The sequence below is a fragment of the Protopterus annectens genome, chromosome 7.part0 (assembly GCF_019279795.1).
Source record: "Protopterus annectens isolate FY-2018-M chromosome 7.part0, PAN1.0, whole genome shotgun sequence".
Lineage (NCBI taxonomy): Eukaryota > Metazoa > Chordata > Ceratodontiformes > Protopteridae > Protopterus > Protopterus annectens.
The window spans coordinates 870,988,339-871,007,688 of NC_056739.1; the positions used below are offsets into that span (position 1 = coordinate 870,988,339).

General features: G+C 44.3%; 1 protein-coding gene across 2 annotated transcripts in view; it reads left to right on the plus strand.

Moving 5' to 3' along the window:
• SYNPR (synaptoporin) overlaps positions 1 to 19,033 on the plus strand; it is a 1,219,710-nt gene extending 1,200,677 nt beyond the window's left edge. For both annotated transcript variants that reach the window (XM_044077441.1, XM_044077442.1), the window contains one exon: positions 17,569 to 19,033. In XM_044077441.1, the coding sequence (XP_043933376.1) occupies positions 17,569 to 17,877 (309 nt within the window). In that variant the 3' untranslated portion in view covers positions 17,878 to 19,033. The remainder of the gene's footprint in view (positions 1 to 17,568) is intronic.
• The last annotated feature ends 317 nt before the right edge of the window (positions 19,034 to 19,350 follow it).

A 19,350-nucleotide genomic window follows, 5' to 3' on the forward strand; every position in this document is an offset into this window, starting at 1 on the left:
AACCAAGGGAGTAGGTAGGCATACTCAGTACTGAAATATGTCCAGTTGTCTTGAGCAGCCTGTGCTAATGTCAACACAAACAAACCACAAACTGTTCAGAAGTGAGTAACTTAATAATTACAGTATAGCAGTTCACAAACAGTGCATGTGCCAGAGGAATACATTGCAATAATTACATTTGTATGGTAGTTAATTGTCTAATTCAAAAAGAAAGTACATACTCCCATGTATCCTGTGTTAGCATTTGGAGGGGTGAGTAAAAGTCTACACTGAGAAGTGTGCACTGGAAGCAGCAACATTCAGGTTTGTGTACAACATGCATATCACTGGCTACAACCCTAGCTATAGATATGAGACATATACCAACCTTCTGACTGACACAACAGTGTCCAGAGCAAACAAGCATGGGCCCCACCTTGGAAAGCTGAAAGGGCTATGCCTACCTAACCTAGCATTTTATAGCAGTGGGCTGCAATCACAGTGAGTACTGCAATTACCACACAGCAGGCTGCATGCAATTACTTAATGGTGGGCACCAATTGGTGCAGAGGCTGTCACATGCACATGCTGTCCACACATGCAATAATATCATTGCAGGAACAGAGAGATAGAGAGCGAGAGAGAGACAGAGACACAGACAGAGACACAGACAAAAGAGACAGAAACAGACAGAGAAAACCCAAAAAAAAAAAAAACAGTAACAACAGACGGAGCTGAGAAATACAAAGATAAGGTATGTAACTCATATGTATTTGCCAGCATGTAGTAGATGTTCTTGAAGAGTACTCTACACACTGTGAATCATCCATATGTGGCAGCAGTACGTATCTATATGTATCTGCACATGTGCATAGGTCAAGGGACATACTGCAGCTGTTAGTGAAGGGTGGACATATATATGTTGTTGAAGGTTGTTATGTGCATATATCTATGTAGGTTGTAGTGTGTGGCATAGAAAACAGCATGCAGTGCTGGTATATGTCATGTGGTGGTTAAACGCTGTGGGACTGATTTGTCAGATCTGCTGTGTTACAGCCAGTGAGGCCTGCTAAAGCTGCATGGGCTGAGCACACCAAAATGCATTCTGCACAACACTGTGCAATATTATTACATAACTGTATATCTCACAACTGTTGCATAATTTATATCCCCACCATGAAAGGTGTACTGTACATGTGCCTATATGTACATCTATATGTACAGCAATGGATGTTTAGATGTACGTGTGTGTATACATATATATATATATATATATATATAGAGAGAGAGAGAGAGACACGGGGTCATATGTACCGCAACAGGTGCGTGGTGACCAAGTCATGGACTGAAGACCAGTGTTGATACTGCAGTGCCATCCCTCCTTTCCAAAACACTGTACCCATTAACAACCAGATAGGTGGAAATCTACATAACACTGAAGGTGTGATAAGGGAACATGGGACACAGGTAGACAGTAGCCTCCCCTTTGATAATCACAGTGCCACACTAGTCTTGTAATTTGTCTATGTGGTACGTGTCATCACAACAGGTGTGTCATCTAGGGAAATATAGGTCAGTGTCCCCCTCTACTCATCACAGTGCCCCGTGTGGTATGTACCTCACATGACAACTACAGCAAGTGGAAAGGACACAGACATTACTCACAAAGAGTAATACTGGCCTCAAACAGATGCCCTATTTAGACTGACTCACAAAACCACAGCTAGACTGTGTTGCATACCGCTCACACAGAGGTGACCTCTGCCGGACATACAGAGGTATGTCACACCCATAGCAGTTTGACAACCACCATGTCAGCATATCACAATCCCTCCGGGCTACACGCTCTAGGGCCCTAAACCTCATCAGCTCACTAAACAGCACATGCTGGAGGGATAGGTTCCTATCTCAGAGATATGCCATACTCTGGAATAAACCACCTAGCAATAGCAAACAAGGCTCCTCATTAGCAGTTGTCAGAAATACCCCTGATGATTGTTTGGGAGATAGGTAATACACCCCGGGAATCACCTCTGTGGTTCTGGTTGACAGGGGCAAGTGAAATCAAATTACATGTGTGTCAAAGGCCAGGGTAGCATATGCCTAGGCTGCTCTAGGCCCTAGGGCCAATAGCGTATTACCTACCTATGACACGATGCACACACATATGTACTCAGTGCAATACCTGCTATGTGAGGTTGAATGAGTGTAATGCTGAATGTGTGCAAGGTCTGTAAAGGTGTGATAGCTTAGTGTGAATTTGTATCTGACATGGTAGTTTGTGTCCTAGCTGTGAGGCCAGCAAAAGATGTGCATGTTATTGCTAGGCAGACATAGTAGTATGGCATACATTTTGACGTAGTTCCTTGTTGACGACTGCGGTGTCCCATTGTAGGCTAAAGCAATACATGTATGCTTAGTGAGTGGTACTGCTGGTGAATCCAACTCCCATATGAACTGTAGTATTACCTGAAGCTGTAGGCCTAAACAGCACAGTATGGTGTATGTTCACATTGTTTGAAAACACTGTGTTGTGTGTTTCCTGTAGTCTGCACAGATTACATACCTCAGGCATAAGGTTTTGTAAGTAGTGGCACACAGTACTGCATGGTACACAGGTAAAGGCCATCTGGGTTGGCATACATTGGTGTGTTGTATGTTTGTCTGATGTGTGTGTAATTATGCCTGTACCATGCCCGCAATCATATGTGTGTTACAGGGTATACGTGTGTATCTAGCAACATATATACTCCGTTACAGCAGTATGCCATCTGTATTAACAACTGTGCACATATGTTAGGCAGGGGTATGGCATCAACGACTAGGGTGGTTTACTGGTACTACTGTAACTGTACTTTACATTCATTGCAATGGATGACATCTTTCTTCGTGCATTAGCGTGATATATACCCCTGTGGCGAGGTTGTGCATTGTGTCACAAACAGTGTGCCGGGTACTGTTGTATAGTGGTTTGATATATAGAGTGTGCCAGGCACTGTCAGTCAGTTGTGGCCTGAGCACCAATATGTGGTATTGAATGTGTATATCCTCTGACAGACAAACGGATGCTATATATGGCAGTTAAGTGATATCTGTAGTTATGGGTGTAAAGTGTGCCACAGGACTCGCTCAGACATATTGCTCATTTCTCTTTCAGGCTGATGGCCCACCAATGTAATCCCTGTTACACAGCAGCGGAGGAACAGGAAATCCACTACAGCCTGGTGCAGCACTACTCCCTGCTGTTTTCCAGAAGCAGCCAGCACCAGCATGAGTGGACTGCACTGTGGCAAGATCTTGTTTACCGGGTAAATGACATACGCATGCATAACCGGACATATGAGCAGGTACACCATCACTGCAGTGATTTAATTAGACATGTCCGGCAGCATGCGTCTGATATCCATAGACAACAGCTTGCCACAGGTGGTGGGGTGGCCATTCATCACCCCCTCACCAGAGTGGAGGAGCTGCTGCTAAGTGTCGTGGCTCCTGGCCAGCAACAGCAACTGCCACAGACATGTGTCGTCATGGAGGCCAGAGCCAACCAGCATGTTGACATGGAGCATGCAGGTAACATGCCCTATCTGTAGACTACAGTTACCTGTATTGTTAGATTATGCATATGTGAGATGTGTACTGTGTGTTTAGCAGTTGTGCTGCCTAGTGTTGTGCAATATTGATATTTGGAATATTATCTGTACACCTGTGACTGTCGACTGTTGTTCTACTGTAGTTTAGCAAACCCACAGTAGCAATGCCAAAGTTGTGACCACTGACGAACTGTCTCATATTCTTGTAGGTCCCTCTGGTGTGACAGCAGGGCAGACAATCCATGCTGGTGAGTGTGTTATAACTTCAATATTGGTAATGAAATGTGCATGTCATAGGTGAGGTGTAGGCCATGTACACGTAACACACCTACGCACAATGCATGCTGTGCATGTTTGCTGTAAGACGTTGCGCATCTCAGTAATGTCAGTAGCTGCCTCAATCACATGCAATACACAGAGCATCAGATACACTTGTGGCAACACCGTACTGCACATTGGATAGGGATAGTTAATACAGCTGTACACAACATAACACGTGTGTCATACGCAGTACACCTCAACATGCTACACATGGCGTAACCACACACCCGCTGTAAGGTCACACTTGAGTATCCCACATTTCATCCACACAGCACACATGATATACCTGAGGGGCAGAGGCCTATCATGGGGCTGTGCAACACTCTTCAACACATAACACAGTCATGTTAGGCAATGCTCCCTATTGGGCACCTCACACAGCCATGTACAAAGTGGCTGTGTAATTGTGATCGTAGCCACGGCACTGCAGTTGAGGTACAGCATGCTAGGCGGTGGTCTGTCACACATTAGTAGCCTTGAGTGACCACATGATGCATGATGATGATGGCTCATGGTACTACATCCCATCCAGTTACAGTGACCACAGTACTACACATAGCAGTCATTGCTTTGCACCTCAATGTTGTGTGTGTGCAAACATATGCACCTATACACAATATGCATAGCATGTTGTGTGTGTGCAAACATATGCAACTATACACAATATGCATAGCAGTCGCCATCTGTACAAAGTGACACATATATGTCCTGGAATGCTATTGGGTGTATAGGTCACATGACACACATTGGGTATGTGTGGTGTTTAATGTTGCAGTCGTGTAGCATGCCATGTCATGGCTGGCACCGACATATCTGCAATATGTCCCACACTCACCATAACCACTGTACAATGGCCATGTCGAGCTTTGGTATTCCATCACGTATACATGCACCACTCATCCCGTGTGTGTACATAGCATGCATGTGCTACACCTGTGCCCACTATTATCTGCTACAGACACAGACACTGCAATCAGACATGGAAATCTATGTGTCACACAGATAACACATGCAGCCATGGTATGTATACCTGTGAGTGATGGTGCACAGGACATTGCAGAGCTGATAATACTTGCACAGCAATGTTGTGTTCTTATACACATTGTGTTCCAGGGTGTAGCCAATCACTGAACAACTACACACATGCATCAAAGCCATGTATACTGTTATTAACTAGGGCTGTCTACACTCCCAATGCATGGTCTTGAGCAACACATATTCTGCATGCTGACACATGTGAGGTGACTGTTTGCCTGTGATACTGTCACCCACCTTCAACCACTATTGAGTATGTGTTGGATTGCTGGTGTGTGTGTGTATCTGCTGTAGTGAGGAGTGTATTTGTGTGCATGTGTTCATGTGTGCATGTGTTCATGTGTGCATGTGTGCATGTGTTCATATGTGCGTGTGTTCATGTGTGCATGTGTGATATCATGTACAGATTGTAAAGTGTGTTTCCTGTCTTCCTCTTACAGGTGCTGAGGTTGGGTTGGCTGAATGCAGCAGGGAACCTGAAGTCACTGCCACAAATAGTAGAGATGATGATACATGTATTGTGGCACAGGTAGGTTTGACAGGGTCTGTCGCTGGTCTGCCAATCGACAGTACACAGCTTTCCACCCCATCTATGCGCACACTCATACTGCCAATACATCCCTCATCACCAATGGTCTTAGCCGAGGGACAGCATACAGTTGGCATTGACCAGGATAGTGTGGTATCCATGGCACATGCATCCCCTCACAGCAGCCATACCCAGATTCCTGGAACGGTACCACATAGGTGGATGTCCAGGGGTTCTCATGGGAGCACCGCTGGTCATAATGCCTCTGGCAGACGTGCCCCCACAGTTCTTACAACCTCAAGTATGTTCCGGGCTGTAATGCAGACACAGGCATGTATGGAACGGTACACCAGACAGGGACTAAGGGTGCAGAGGGCCCATTACACCGCTATCAATGACAGTATCCGTGACCTTGCCGGTGCCATCCGTAATTACACCGAGGTCATTGATAGACATTGGGGCGAGACATTAGATGCCCTCGACAATGTGTTTTCCATGAGCCAGGACCATGCGGGATGGTTGAGACATCGATGCGGACGTAGGCCAGCAACATCAATGGCTGGCATTCATCGCGGACAACCCACAGATCACAGCCGCTCCTGTAGTGGCAGTACCAGCCCCAGCAATGCTGGGGATGGCCTGTCGATTGACCATCCTAGTAGACCATGTGCACGTGGCTCTGGCCAGTCCCAGCAGGAACATGGGTCCGGTCGACATACCTCTTCCTCTGATGATAGTACCCAGTCAGGCTTGGTACCCGATACTGTCCGTAGCACCCCTGCCAGGCACAGGTACCGTGTCCGTGCCCAGAGTCAATGATCTGTACAGCCTGGCAGGTACAGTCTGTGGCTGTCCCACAAACTCCCATAAATGGCAGCCACATGGTGGAGCTGTGTGCATGCAGAGACACACACATAAACCAAGCACCTAGGGCTCACACATACACACACACATTACATCAACACTGGCCCATGCTGTACTGTTGTCCCTCACACAAACACACACACACACACACACACACACACACACACACACACACACACATGTCGATTGGATGGGTAAATGTTGGGCTCTGGCAAACCAACAACACACCCTGTGCATATGATGACACCTGTGCCACCTCCTGTCATCTGTAGCATTGATGCAGGAACAGGCTAACATGGTGCTGATGCAAAGGGTGACATTATAGCAGTGTAGCAATGTTAGCATGTTGTCAACAGGAAAGTGTAATGATATCCTTGTAGGCATATCTGAGCAGGCATGATGCATCAAAGCTATGATTGTCAATGTAGTATTGTTTACACCAGTGTTAAGTCTGAGTATGTATTGTCTGCCCATGTGCCATTTGGCTGAAGTGTATAGTGTTGCCAGCATGTGTTAGTGAGTGGACAGTACGTTTGTGATGTGTGCAGTGCAGATTAGCAGGTGTACATCTGTGAACATGGTGGGGGTGCACTGTCTGCATGTACGTGCATAGTGGACACATGGGACGTGTGACATACCCTGTATTACACAGTGTTAACATCTCATAGTATCTCTCAGTAGCCAGTATGCATTCTACTATAGATATGTTCTAACATGGGTACATGTGTGTATGACATGGTTTGACACTATGCTGTGGGTGATACTGTTACTATCTGTCAATAATTCTGGTAGTATACACAACCTCAACAGCCTGACTATAACCAATCATTAGATGATGTCCTGACAACTGACACACAGATGTAAGGAACTCAGTAACAGTTGAATCCTTCCAGTACTATACTATAACAGTAACCAGTGGTATTGACCGCCACCCGTTCCTGGGACCACACCTGTTTGGCATATAGCCCTCTTAGGTACATGCAAACACACTAGGGATATGTCCATCCACATCTGGAAATGCATGCATTGGCCTACAATGCATTCTCTGGATGGAACACATATCCTACACAAGGGTATCATACAGACAGATACCTGTTGTCCAACACATGCTGTATAGCTCTAAGCCAGCTATAGCATAGTCATCCACATTTACTATACATACTATCCCGACAGTACCACATAGGTGGTAGCCCCCCAACATGTATGCCGGGTACCAATGTGTACATACAGCCAAGTGTTATGTCATCTGCCCTTTGGTATCCACATATCCAAAGGTATTGTGTAGTCCCTCGGTGTATCACATAAGAAATTAGCGGCTTGTATGCATATCCACAAGGCCCTGTATGCATATCCACAAGGCTGTTGTACACCTATAATGACTGTCCAATATTGCCAGACTTTGTTGTGTATGAACATGTCTGACATATACCCCAGGCATGTACCCTCACTCACACTAGTCTATAGTAACTGTCATGGGTGTGTGTGACACAGATGACCTTGGCCACAGATCACTACAGTGGCCGGCCTTGTCACATACATACATATGTGACCTGCGCTCTGAGAAGCAGTGGCACAATCTGTCAAAGGTAACAAATGTATTCATGTAGTATGCAGGCTTCACACCTATGTACTAATTGAGGTCACATGTACATATATTTATTTGCCACACAGATACCTGATGTGTGCAGTGCACATACTGTTTTAATCCTGATATGTCATACCATAGTAAAAGCAAAATCCACACTGCATTGACCGACAGTGTCACACACACACTCAGCAATTGGAGGATTTAAACCCTACCTATGTTATGACACTAGAGACATACACATTAATATGACATGCTATATGCTTTACTGGGGTTTCCATTTCCAATGCTATATTTGTAGGATGCTGACATCATCAGACTTGCCAAAGAGGAATACACCTCTTTTAAGGTGTTCCCTAGTCTCCAAAAAGGGCATTCCTCTCAAAGATAGTTACACAGACACATACACCCCCCCACACACACAGTCAGCAATTGCAGGATTCGAACCTCTCCCTAACTATGTTATGATACTAGAGAGATACGCATTAACACGACACACTATATGCTTTACTAGGTGGATTCTTTTCTCCTGCTATATTTGTAGGATGCTGACATCATCAGACTTTCCAAAGAGGAATGCACCTCTTTTAATGTGTTTTCCCAGTCTCCAAAAAGGGCACTCCTCTCAAAGGATATTACACACAGTCAGCAATTACAAGATTCAAACCCCTGTCTAACTATGTTATGATACTAGAGAGATACACATTAACACAACACGCTATATGCTTTACTCTGTGTTTTTTTTTTCTCCTGCTATATTTGTAGGATGCTGACATCATCAGACTTTCCAAAGAGGAATGTACCTCTTTTAATGTGTTTTCCCAGTCTCCAAAAAGGGCACTCCTCTCAAAGGAAATCACACACATACAGTCAGAAATTGCAGGATTCGAACCCCTACCTAACTATGTTATGATACTAGAGAGATACGCATTAACACAACGTGCTATCTGTTTTACTGAGTGGTTTCATTTCTCCTGCTATATTTGTAGGATGCTGACATCATCAGACTGGACATCAGAATGTGTGTACACTTTGTTTTATGCAATCCCAGAAATGAACCATGTGGGTCAGCAGGTGTTAACAGCTTGAACAGGACCCCACAATTCATAGCTTGTGTGATCTATCTGTGGACAAATTGCCATTCCTTCATATGACAATACATATTTATGCACAGTTTGTTGATTTTGTGGATACGACATGTGTCTGGGATGTTGATAAGGGGCTATTCAAAGTCTATGTGGGACGTGTGTAGCTCCGTTCAGTGATGTATGTCCTGGGTGGCTGCCTTGCAAACAGTCTAGCAGGTTTGGGAACCATGATCTGCCCATGAACATACCACAGTTGGTAGGGTTGTGTGTTTGGCGGTTTCCAATAGCTCTGTTTATGACTTCAATCATGATGGACTCCATGGCCTTGCAGATCAGACTTCATAGGCTTATTGGACTATACTTCCCATGGTCTGTTGTGCACCAACACTTGTGGGGAGTGCCATATGTTGCTGTAACACATTCAATGGTTTCAGATCCTGTAGAGAGGGTGAGGCTCAACAGACTGTTCAGGTGCAGGGTCTGTTTGTTCTGTAGTTCACTCATGACACATATAGGGAAACAATGTGATCCAATTGATGCCATGCTTTCGGCTTTGGGTGGAGCTGTTTACCCATTCTACATGTGATATCTCCTGATATGATGATAGGGCCTTTTGTCAGTGGGAGGTGGGTATGTATATATGGGCCTGTCTGACAAGATGTCGGCATTGTCAGTCAGGTACAGTTGGCCCTGACTCAGGACATATATGAGTGTATATTGCTATTTATGACATAGCTGAAGGAGGTGTCATGGTTCAGTCTGGACTCCTTCGCAGATAATCTTTCCAAAGCACTGACAAACCTGAGCACTAAACCCCTGTTATACTCTTTTACACACTTAACATCCTGCTCATCCTTTGTGATCAGTCAACAGAGTATGTCATCATAATATCCTGGCATGTCCAAAGGTCGGTTTCGTGTGTACTCTCCAGTCCAGCTGGTGAATATTGGAATTTTGACGCAATGTTACAACTGCCTTATGTACACAGACAACCCTCTCCTCCTCCCAACAAACTCAGATATATGTGACAGATGCAACTATAAAGACATGCAGGAGGCTGAGCTCTCCCGACCCATGACTGGCACAGTCTATCAGGTGGTGAAGGTAACCACACACACCACAAATCCAGTCTCACATAGACCTATAGCGACAGCAATCAAACTATATTACCACACAAAAACATACTCAGAGGCTCTAAATAAACTCTGCATAAGCAGCAGAGACCTCCAAAGCAGGCACACAAACAACTGCTACCCCATAACAATATCCACATATCACATAGTTCACAAAGTCAGTGTGCCACACAGTCACTGCCCTTAGGGCTAAAAACACACTTAATACACTTGTAATAGGTGACACTTATTGTCAGACACATTGATGTCCCACTCACCAGGCTGAACAAGGAGATGGTCACTTTGAGCTGTCTGTTGGTTGCCAGGATCTGCCACATAACACATGCACTCAGGTCACTCCAAAGCAAGTACAGAAATGGCTGCATCATTGTCCATGCTGGTGCGAATAACTTCTGATGTTCCTCCCTGGACTACATGACAACAGACATAGAGGAGCTCTCTGATCATGTAGCCCAGGCCAGTATGACCCTGACCTTGTGTAGCATCTTACCCTCACCAAGACTGATGTCACAGTATACAGACAAACTGATCACTTTTAAAAGTTGGCTAACATATTGGTGTCATTCAAAGGGGATCCAATGTCTGTCAGCCTGGGATGACATGCTCGACATGCCATGTAGCTTCGCTATGGACAGCTTGCACCTGTCACCCCTGGACTTTCGAATACTGGCTAAGGCTCTTGCCACCCCCATAGTGCCTTTTTTAAGGGAGGCTCAAAAGACAAACCCACCTCCATAGACATTACAAGGTAAAAGAAACTAAGGGTAATACTGCTCAACACCAGATGTCTTACCCTCAAACTGCATGCACTCAGGACTCTCCTCAGCATGGAGAATGTCGATATCTGAGCAGTAACAGACACCTGGTTCAGGCTCCTGAAAGCACATCAGCACTACCAGGTTATACTTCATACCATGCTTTTTGGCCACAAGACTCGGACCAGCCAACAAAAATAGGGGGAGTATCCATATACATCACAGATACATACACCTCCAGGTTAGTAGCACTGCATGAAGCATCGGAGACCATACATGTGTAACTAACAGTGGGCAAAACTGCCTTTCAGTTTGTAGCCTGCTACAGACCACCCTCCCAAACTCAGAAACCCCACTCGGCTTTCCTGGGAACACTGGAGAATATGAAGGTCTCCCCAAACACTATTATATTGGGTGACTTCAAATACCCAAACATTGACAGGAAATACTACTCAAGCCCCAACACCCTTGCCCAACAGTTGCTACTGTTTCTAAACTCAAATGCTATGGCACAACTGGTCACCACACCCACAAGAGGGGAAAACATATTGGACCTGATCATCACCAACATGGGGACTCTATGTTCCACACCAGAGGTATACCCCTCATTGGTAAGGTCAGACCATACATTTATCTCACTGGACATCCATATCCCATCCCCACCCCCATCCTAGGTAATCTCGGTGAAGAACTTCTCAAAAGCAAATGTCACACTTCTCCAAACCAAGGTGGTATCCTTCAAAGACCCTGGGACAGTGGTAAATATGGCTCAGACTGCTGAATCCTTTACAAACACTTTCTATGGACACCTACTGGAATGCATGGATCGTGCTATCCCAAATAACAACAAGACTCACTCCTCCAAAGGCAGGGGACCTGTCTGGTGGACCCCAGCCATTAATAAGCTATACAACAAAAGGAGGAGGCTACTACATGATAGAGCACAATCCCAAAAAGGGAAGGCATCTCTGATCAGTACTAGCAAAAAGCTACGATCACTCATGAATTCATCTAAGGCCCGCTTCTAATGGAAAATTGCACTAGACACTTAGGACAATCACAAGGCCTTCTTTAGTTATGTCAGGAACCTGGGTGGAAACTCACAGATATGCTGTGAGTTACTGCATACTGACTAAACAGTGCAAATGTCTCCCCACATCCCCCCTAAAGAGCAACTGTCCATCCCAACAGAGTGTAGCTTCCCTGACATCACAAATGAACAGTTGAGTGCTGCCCTCTCCAAAGCAGACAACACAGCATCAATGGGACCAGACGGTGTCCCGACCTGCGTCTTACACGAGCTTCATGACGAAAGTAACCCTCACATTAAGTCTCTGTTCAATATCAGAGTTACTACAGGATATGTACCCAAGGAATGGCGTACAGCAACAGTGGTCCCACTCCACAGAGGTGGTGCCACAACGGACCCCGGACAATATTGCCCTATAAGCCTAACTAGCCTGTTCTGCAAAGCTATGGAGCGCATTGTCATGGAACTCATACACATAGACATCGGGAACCTACAGACACTGGATCCTACACATTTCGACTTTGTTGTGGGCAGATCTTGCCTCTTGAACCTGTTTGACTTCTTTAAACAGTTACCAGGTCCATAGACATAGGGAAGGTTGTCCACACAGACTACCTGGACCTCACTAAACCCTTCAACACAATACCCCACTCGGCCATTATACATAGGCTCACCAGCTTTGATATCGACACATATGTCACAAGATGGATTGCTAAATGGATCAGGGATAGCACCCACATGGTCAGAATTGCAGGTGCCATGTCTGACTATACACCAGTTACATGTGGCATCCCACAAGGCTCAGTCCTGGGACCTCTCTTGTTCAATATATATTTCTCTGACGTACAGGCTAACACAGGAGGAATATGGCTGACCATGTTCGCAGATGACTGCAAACCGGGTACCATAATCAACTCTCCAGCTGGCACAAGCATCCTCAAACAGTGTCTCACAGAGATGGATGACTGGTGCCAGAGCCATGGCCTACAGCTAAATGCCATTAGATGCATAGTCATCCCCTTTGGGAATAACAACGTGCCCACACATTACCACATAGGTGGTAATCCATTACGTACAGTAGGAGTTGTTAGGGATTTGGGGACACGAGCTGTTAGTACTCTCGCCTTTGACAATCACATTGCCAAAGTGGTTAGACAGACCTTCTATATAGCCCACCTTATACCATAAGGTTTCACATCTAGACCAAGTGAGGTCATTTTGCCCCTATACTCATCAAGACCATGCTTGGATACAATGTCCCATTTGGGATGTACCTTACCCGACACCTGCAGCAACTGTAATGGCCACAAAAGTACCTCAACAAGTAGATCTAGGGACTCACACAGCTGCCCTGCGCAGTTCGGATAAAGTAACTCCAGCTCTACTCAGTCGCTTACCGCCTACTCGGATGCAATCTGTGCCTGTTGTTTAAAGCCATGTCCAACCCAGACTTAATGGACATGCTCCACCTCAGGATATCCAAATCCCTTGGAGCTACACACTCCAGGGACGTAAACCTCAGCACAGATGTTAATAGGACATGCTGGATGGACAGATTCTTATCCCAGAGGCTCCACTCACTCCGGAATGAAATTCCAGTCCCGCATAGGCAGAGCCCCCCACTGACCACCTACAGGAGACATCTTGACAAGTGGATGGGTGATCGTATGTTTACCCCTGGGATATCTTCTGGGTCCCTGCTAGACAGAGGCACGATAGACTAAACATAAATGGTCTATCTTGTGTGACCTACTATTCACAGGCACAGTGTACTAATCTAACATGGTTGCAAAAGCCAAACACACTCTTGCTAGGCTTATACATGCCCTAGGGCAGATAGCCTAGTATCAACCTCTGAACCTATGATAATGTTCGGGATGCACATTGTTTATTGATGATACTGATTGCAGGTTTTTTATTTTCTTTGCTTTCCCACTTTCTATGAACAACCTAAGTATCTGCAGAACATATTTGAGTATGACAGGGTTCCACTATATTATATATGTGTCTGTTGTCATATAACTGTATGCACAGGGTGGATTGATGAATAGTGAGAGGTTCCTGGGTTAACACATGCAACTGCCGGATATGTGTGGCCCACTGCTGTACTCAGACATGGCCTACGTGTGTGAGCATGCCCAGTTCAGCCTTTCAGTGTTTTGTTGCCTGACATTTGTCTCATTTATTCAAGTGTGTGAGCATGCCCAGTGTGACCTTTCAGTATGTTGCTGTCTGAGGTCCACTACATTTGTTGATGTGTGTGAACATGACCAATATTAACATTTATACTATATGTGTGTTTAAAATCAGGTTCTATTCTTACTGCAGGGCTCACCTTTGTGTCATAACTCGACTGGGATTATGCTGTGCCTGCAGGGTTTCCATGAGATACTTTGCATAGACTTATCAACATTTCTTCATACAGGCTGACCACTGAAATACTGTCATGGTTTAGTGGTTCAGTACTATGATTATAGTGCACAGTATCCTGGGTTTGAGGCCTGTCACTGCTTTATATTTTCATACTGAGCAGACCAGACTGCATAAGGGCCAGTAGAGCAAATATGAGCATATTGGCTTTTGTTCAGCGATGCCCAACTTACACCAAGCTTGTCCAACATTGCTCAATGTTAACCAACATTGCTGAATGTTGCCCAGTATTGCTCAACATTGACCAGTTGTGCTAGTTGGTGTGTGCAATTTTGTTTACATATACTAAATGGTGGTAAAAGCTGTTTAGCACTGCTTTATATTGCTTAACACATGGCATTCATACCTCAGGTGGTGCTGCATGGCTGCCTATGTCGGATGCACATACTACACTCCCTATACATGTTTGAAAACAGGTAGTGGCAAGTTAGGCATCCCTTTTACTATATGTGCGAGTCAGAGAGGGGTATCATTTTCAGGGTTCCTACTGAGCCAGTGTATGTGCTATGCGTTGCCTCTTTGCCAAGGCCAAAGCATACTGGGCACACCTCCTTCTGCCTACTGGGGCAGGCTCAGGTTGCTCCTCCTCCGAGTCATGCTCTGCCTGTGATGGCCCTGGCCTATGCTGGTCCTGCTGCAGCTGTTTTCGCAGGATCATATTATATAGCATAGCACATACCATGAAAATTTGGGTACATGTAGTTGGTGAGTACTGCAAGGCTCCACCAGATGTGTCCAGGCACCGGAACCATGACTTGAGCAGCCGAAACACACGCTCGATTACATTGTGTGTTTGTTCGTGTGCCTCATTATGGCGTTCCTGTTCAGGTGTGTGTGGTTTCTGATGGGTGTCATCAGCCACGGCTCCAGTGCATAGCCATCATCCCCCACTAGGTGACCATGAGGGATGTCCCCATTGGCAAATGTCTGGTACAGCTCTGTCAGATGCCAGATATGGGAATCATGGTAGCTTCCAGGGCAGCCAGCACACACATTCAGTATTATGCCCTGGGCATCACACACAACCTGGCAGTTGATGGAGGGGAAGCCCTTATGGTTAAAGTAGACCCTACCCCGCTCACTGGCTGGTGCTTTGATGCATATGTGCGTGCAGTCTGTTGCACCCACTACCTCAGGGTATTCCGCTATTTGCTGGAAGAGACACATATTGCTGGCCAATACCTCATGGGAATTGGGGAAATATACATGATCACCGACATGTGCTGACATGGCATCCAGGAACTGGTGCAGTACCCTGGATGCTGATGCCTGTGATATCCCCATCATATCACCAGTTGGTCTCTGGAAGGTACCTGTTGCTAATATTCTTAGGCCAACACATACCTTGGTTTCCACTGGGATGGGTTCCCCTCTGTTGGTTCTGTGTGTGAGGCGTGGCCTGCACAGCTCAGCAATTTGCTGCATGAGGTCTTTGTCCACTCTATAGTGCTCCACTATCTCCAGCTCATGTAGCCCCTGATAGGTTACCCTGGGCCTGTACACTCTTCTCCGTCTCCTCACTGTGGGTTGTCCAGCAGCATTCACATTGTCACCACCCTCAGCATGTTGCATATGTCACCTTATAACAGCAATGGCAGCCCCCTAACATTTCTTTGTCTCAGTAAAGCTTTTTCAGTTTTCACTTCTATTAGCTTACTGCAGTGTTGCAGTGTCTCTGAGAAAAACATAGTGGAATGTTGTTTGCAGAGTTTTAAGTGCTGTGCTGGGCTAGTGTACTGCCTGTGTAATTGCCTGATTCTGATTGTTTTCACCTGCTAGCTCTACTAGTACTCCCTGGTTAACTTCCTACTATTTGTTGTGCTTCCTTTTCCCTTTCTGTTTCCTCAGGGGGGCAGCGCCACACACACAAGTGCAAACACGCTCACACCAGCTCACACGCGCGCACACATGCTTACACAGACTAAAACTTGCTTATTCTTGCTAAAACGCTCACACCCCGGTGCAAACACGCTTACACAACTTTAAACAGCCTTAGGCATGCTTACTCCGGCTTAAACGCGTGCACACAGGCGTACATGCGCGCACACAGTCTTACCCGGAAATACAGGCGCGCACCCACGTGCAAACACTTTGCAAGCACTTCTACAAGAAACTTTAGTGTTATCCATGGCATACACCTTCAATTTCTTGACTATAGCTAGGGTACCTGTTGACACACCTCGTCCAGTGATGAGTAACTGATAGCAAACACATGCCACTCTGCTCCAGTGAGCTTCACTTCTTTCATACATACCCCCCTTGTGATGTCACCTGTCTTCTACTCTGATACTCCCCTTATCCTACTCCTACACTCCACTGACTGTGCTCATTTGCTATGTAAACTTGGGATTCACTATCCTTACCCTCATTTGCATAGGATTGCCTACTAATGCTTGGTTACATCTCTTAGACTGAGCTTCCCCCCTTAGCAACCTCTACTCGGAAGCCATGTTATCTTCAGCCTGCCATTCCCTTGCATTGTAAATTAGGAATTACAATAAAATCCACATTTGTGGATTTTAATTATTGGTTTTCTGGTTTTTAGAGTGCAGCGCGTTTGTGCGGCGCTGCACTACGCTTAAACATCGGCGATCGGGATAAAAAAAATACTTTTATTTTTATTTTGCATCGGTGAACATTGCCAATGGCCATATATTTGGCCATTGGCATGCTTCCTCAACTGGATGCAACCTTTATTTGGTGCTGTCACGGCTCCGTTTTGCTATTTGCAGAACCGTACTCAGTTGTCAACTGAGTACATTTCTGCAAATAACACTACTCTTACTCAGACTGGTTTGGGTTTCCTGGATCGCAAATTTACCTCATTTGCATAGCTTTCGCCTGCAATTGAGGTAATTTGCATATCCAAGCCCTGTCCGTGTAGGACTCATTTTGGGAGCTCTGTTGCACGCCCCTACCGGCTGTTCCTGGATCGCTCGGTGGACATGTTGGCTGCATGGAGTCTTACTCTACTCTTAGACTCCATGCAAGCCTTCGTGAATCCGGCCCAATGACTCTTTCCTTGTCTAACTCTGAAAATCATTGCAAGTGATTTTTCTTTAATGTTAATATTTAATTTTTTTTCTGTAGCTTCGTAGACAGAGATTTATTGTCCTAACAAGTATTCCTGTAGTACTTTTAGAATACATGCCTTAATGTAATAATTGTATATTATGTAATAAAGCCCTTTATAATAAACTGATTTCATTTTCTTGTGTTTCTTTAGGTGTTTGGATTTTTAAATTTTATTCTCTGGGCAGGAAATATCTGGTTTGTTTTCAAAGAGACTGGCTGGAATACGGCAGGACAACGATACCCTCAGAGCAGCAATGAAAAGCAGCAAAGTGGCTTTAACAAGGCATATGTCCAAGGTGGATATGACCAAGAAAGTTCTGTGCAAACAGGTGCTTATAATCAACAAGCTATGTATGGACAGCAACCCAATTATGGCCCAGCAGGTTCATATGGCCAGCAGGCTTACAGCCAAGGAGGATATAACCCAAGTGGCCCAACTTCTTTTACTAATCAAATGTAATTCATATACTCCCCTCATTTTGGCATGTTTGTGATTATGTACCTAGTTTCAGCAGCAAAATATTGCTTTCCTTGGGAAACAGTGTATTATATATCATGTTCATGTTAGCCAGCAACTGAATATGAAAGTGTTACCTCTCTTCAAAATGCAGTAGTAATAAGTTTGTGAATTAAATGTAATGGAATAATGATGACAAAAACTAAGTATTACTGTATGAATTGTGTGAATGAAATAGTTATGTCTACCAGTTTGCATCCTACAATCAGTGTTATGTACCATGCATAGTAATATACTGACTAGCACTTTGTGAAACAAGTGTAATCCTTTGTATGAGTTTTATTATGCATACCATATGTTATGAGTTGTATATGTCCTCTGTTGTGTATGACTTTATGTTTCTGAACACTGCCCTCCTTTCATAAGTTTTAGCAGTACAAGGTACAGGCAGCAACGCAGTGTTCAGTTTGGCAAATAAAACTAGTTGTACATTAACATTTATTAGCTGTTTTAATGGAATTACCATGTTTTTAGCTATTTATTAAAAAGTTGTTCAGTCACAGTGCTGTATACTGAGAATATTGTGTAATAAATACTGCAGTACTAATGATATTTTATCATTTACATAAATTACAATAACTAATTAAGTACCAAATGGCTGTTTTACTTTTTTGTACAAGTAATGCAAAATTAATTCGCATAAAACATGTTTATGTCCAGACATCTGCTTTAAAATTTATTGGTATAGTTATTAAATACTAAACACTTTCTAAATATTAATTTCCAGTAACACCTTTTGCTGTGAGGACATATTAAATGGTCTACTTGAAAAAAAAATCATAAAATGTACTTTATCACTGCCAGTTACATTTGGTTAGTACAAACTATGTTTGAAACCTGTATATTTAATTTGTGCAAATGTATACAGTGTATTTGAAGGGAAAACAAATTATAAGTCTTCATGTTGTGAAAATAGTGAATATATCTCTATGTGTATGAAGATATTATTGAATAACAAAATGATTAGTGTACACCATCCATGCATTTGCTGTACCACTAATGTAGTATACCATGTATAACATCCTCATTGATGTGCAGTATAAATGAGAGTTCACCTCAGATTCATTAATAAAACTTAAAAAATGGATGCAAGAATGAACTGTGACTGGACAACAGGTCTGTAAGTCAGTGAGCTTAAATCACAACCCGAAGAACATGTACTAATTCCGCTATACATTAAGATGTCCACACTGACATAAGATATTTGTTATACTGCGTGTGTAATTTGTGTAAGGGATCTAAAGTATAAATACACATACCCCATATACAGAAAAGAAGGAAACATTCATGCAGGCTGAAAAAGAAACTGAAAAACTGTGCAATAGTAAAGCAAAATGCAGATACACAAAGCATTTTTTTTCAACATACAGCTCTGGCACCAACAAATGGTACAATATGACAAGGGTATAGCGATAT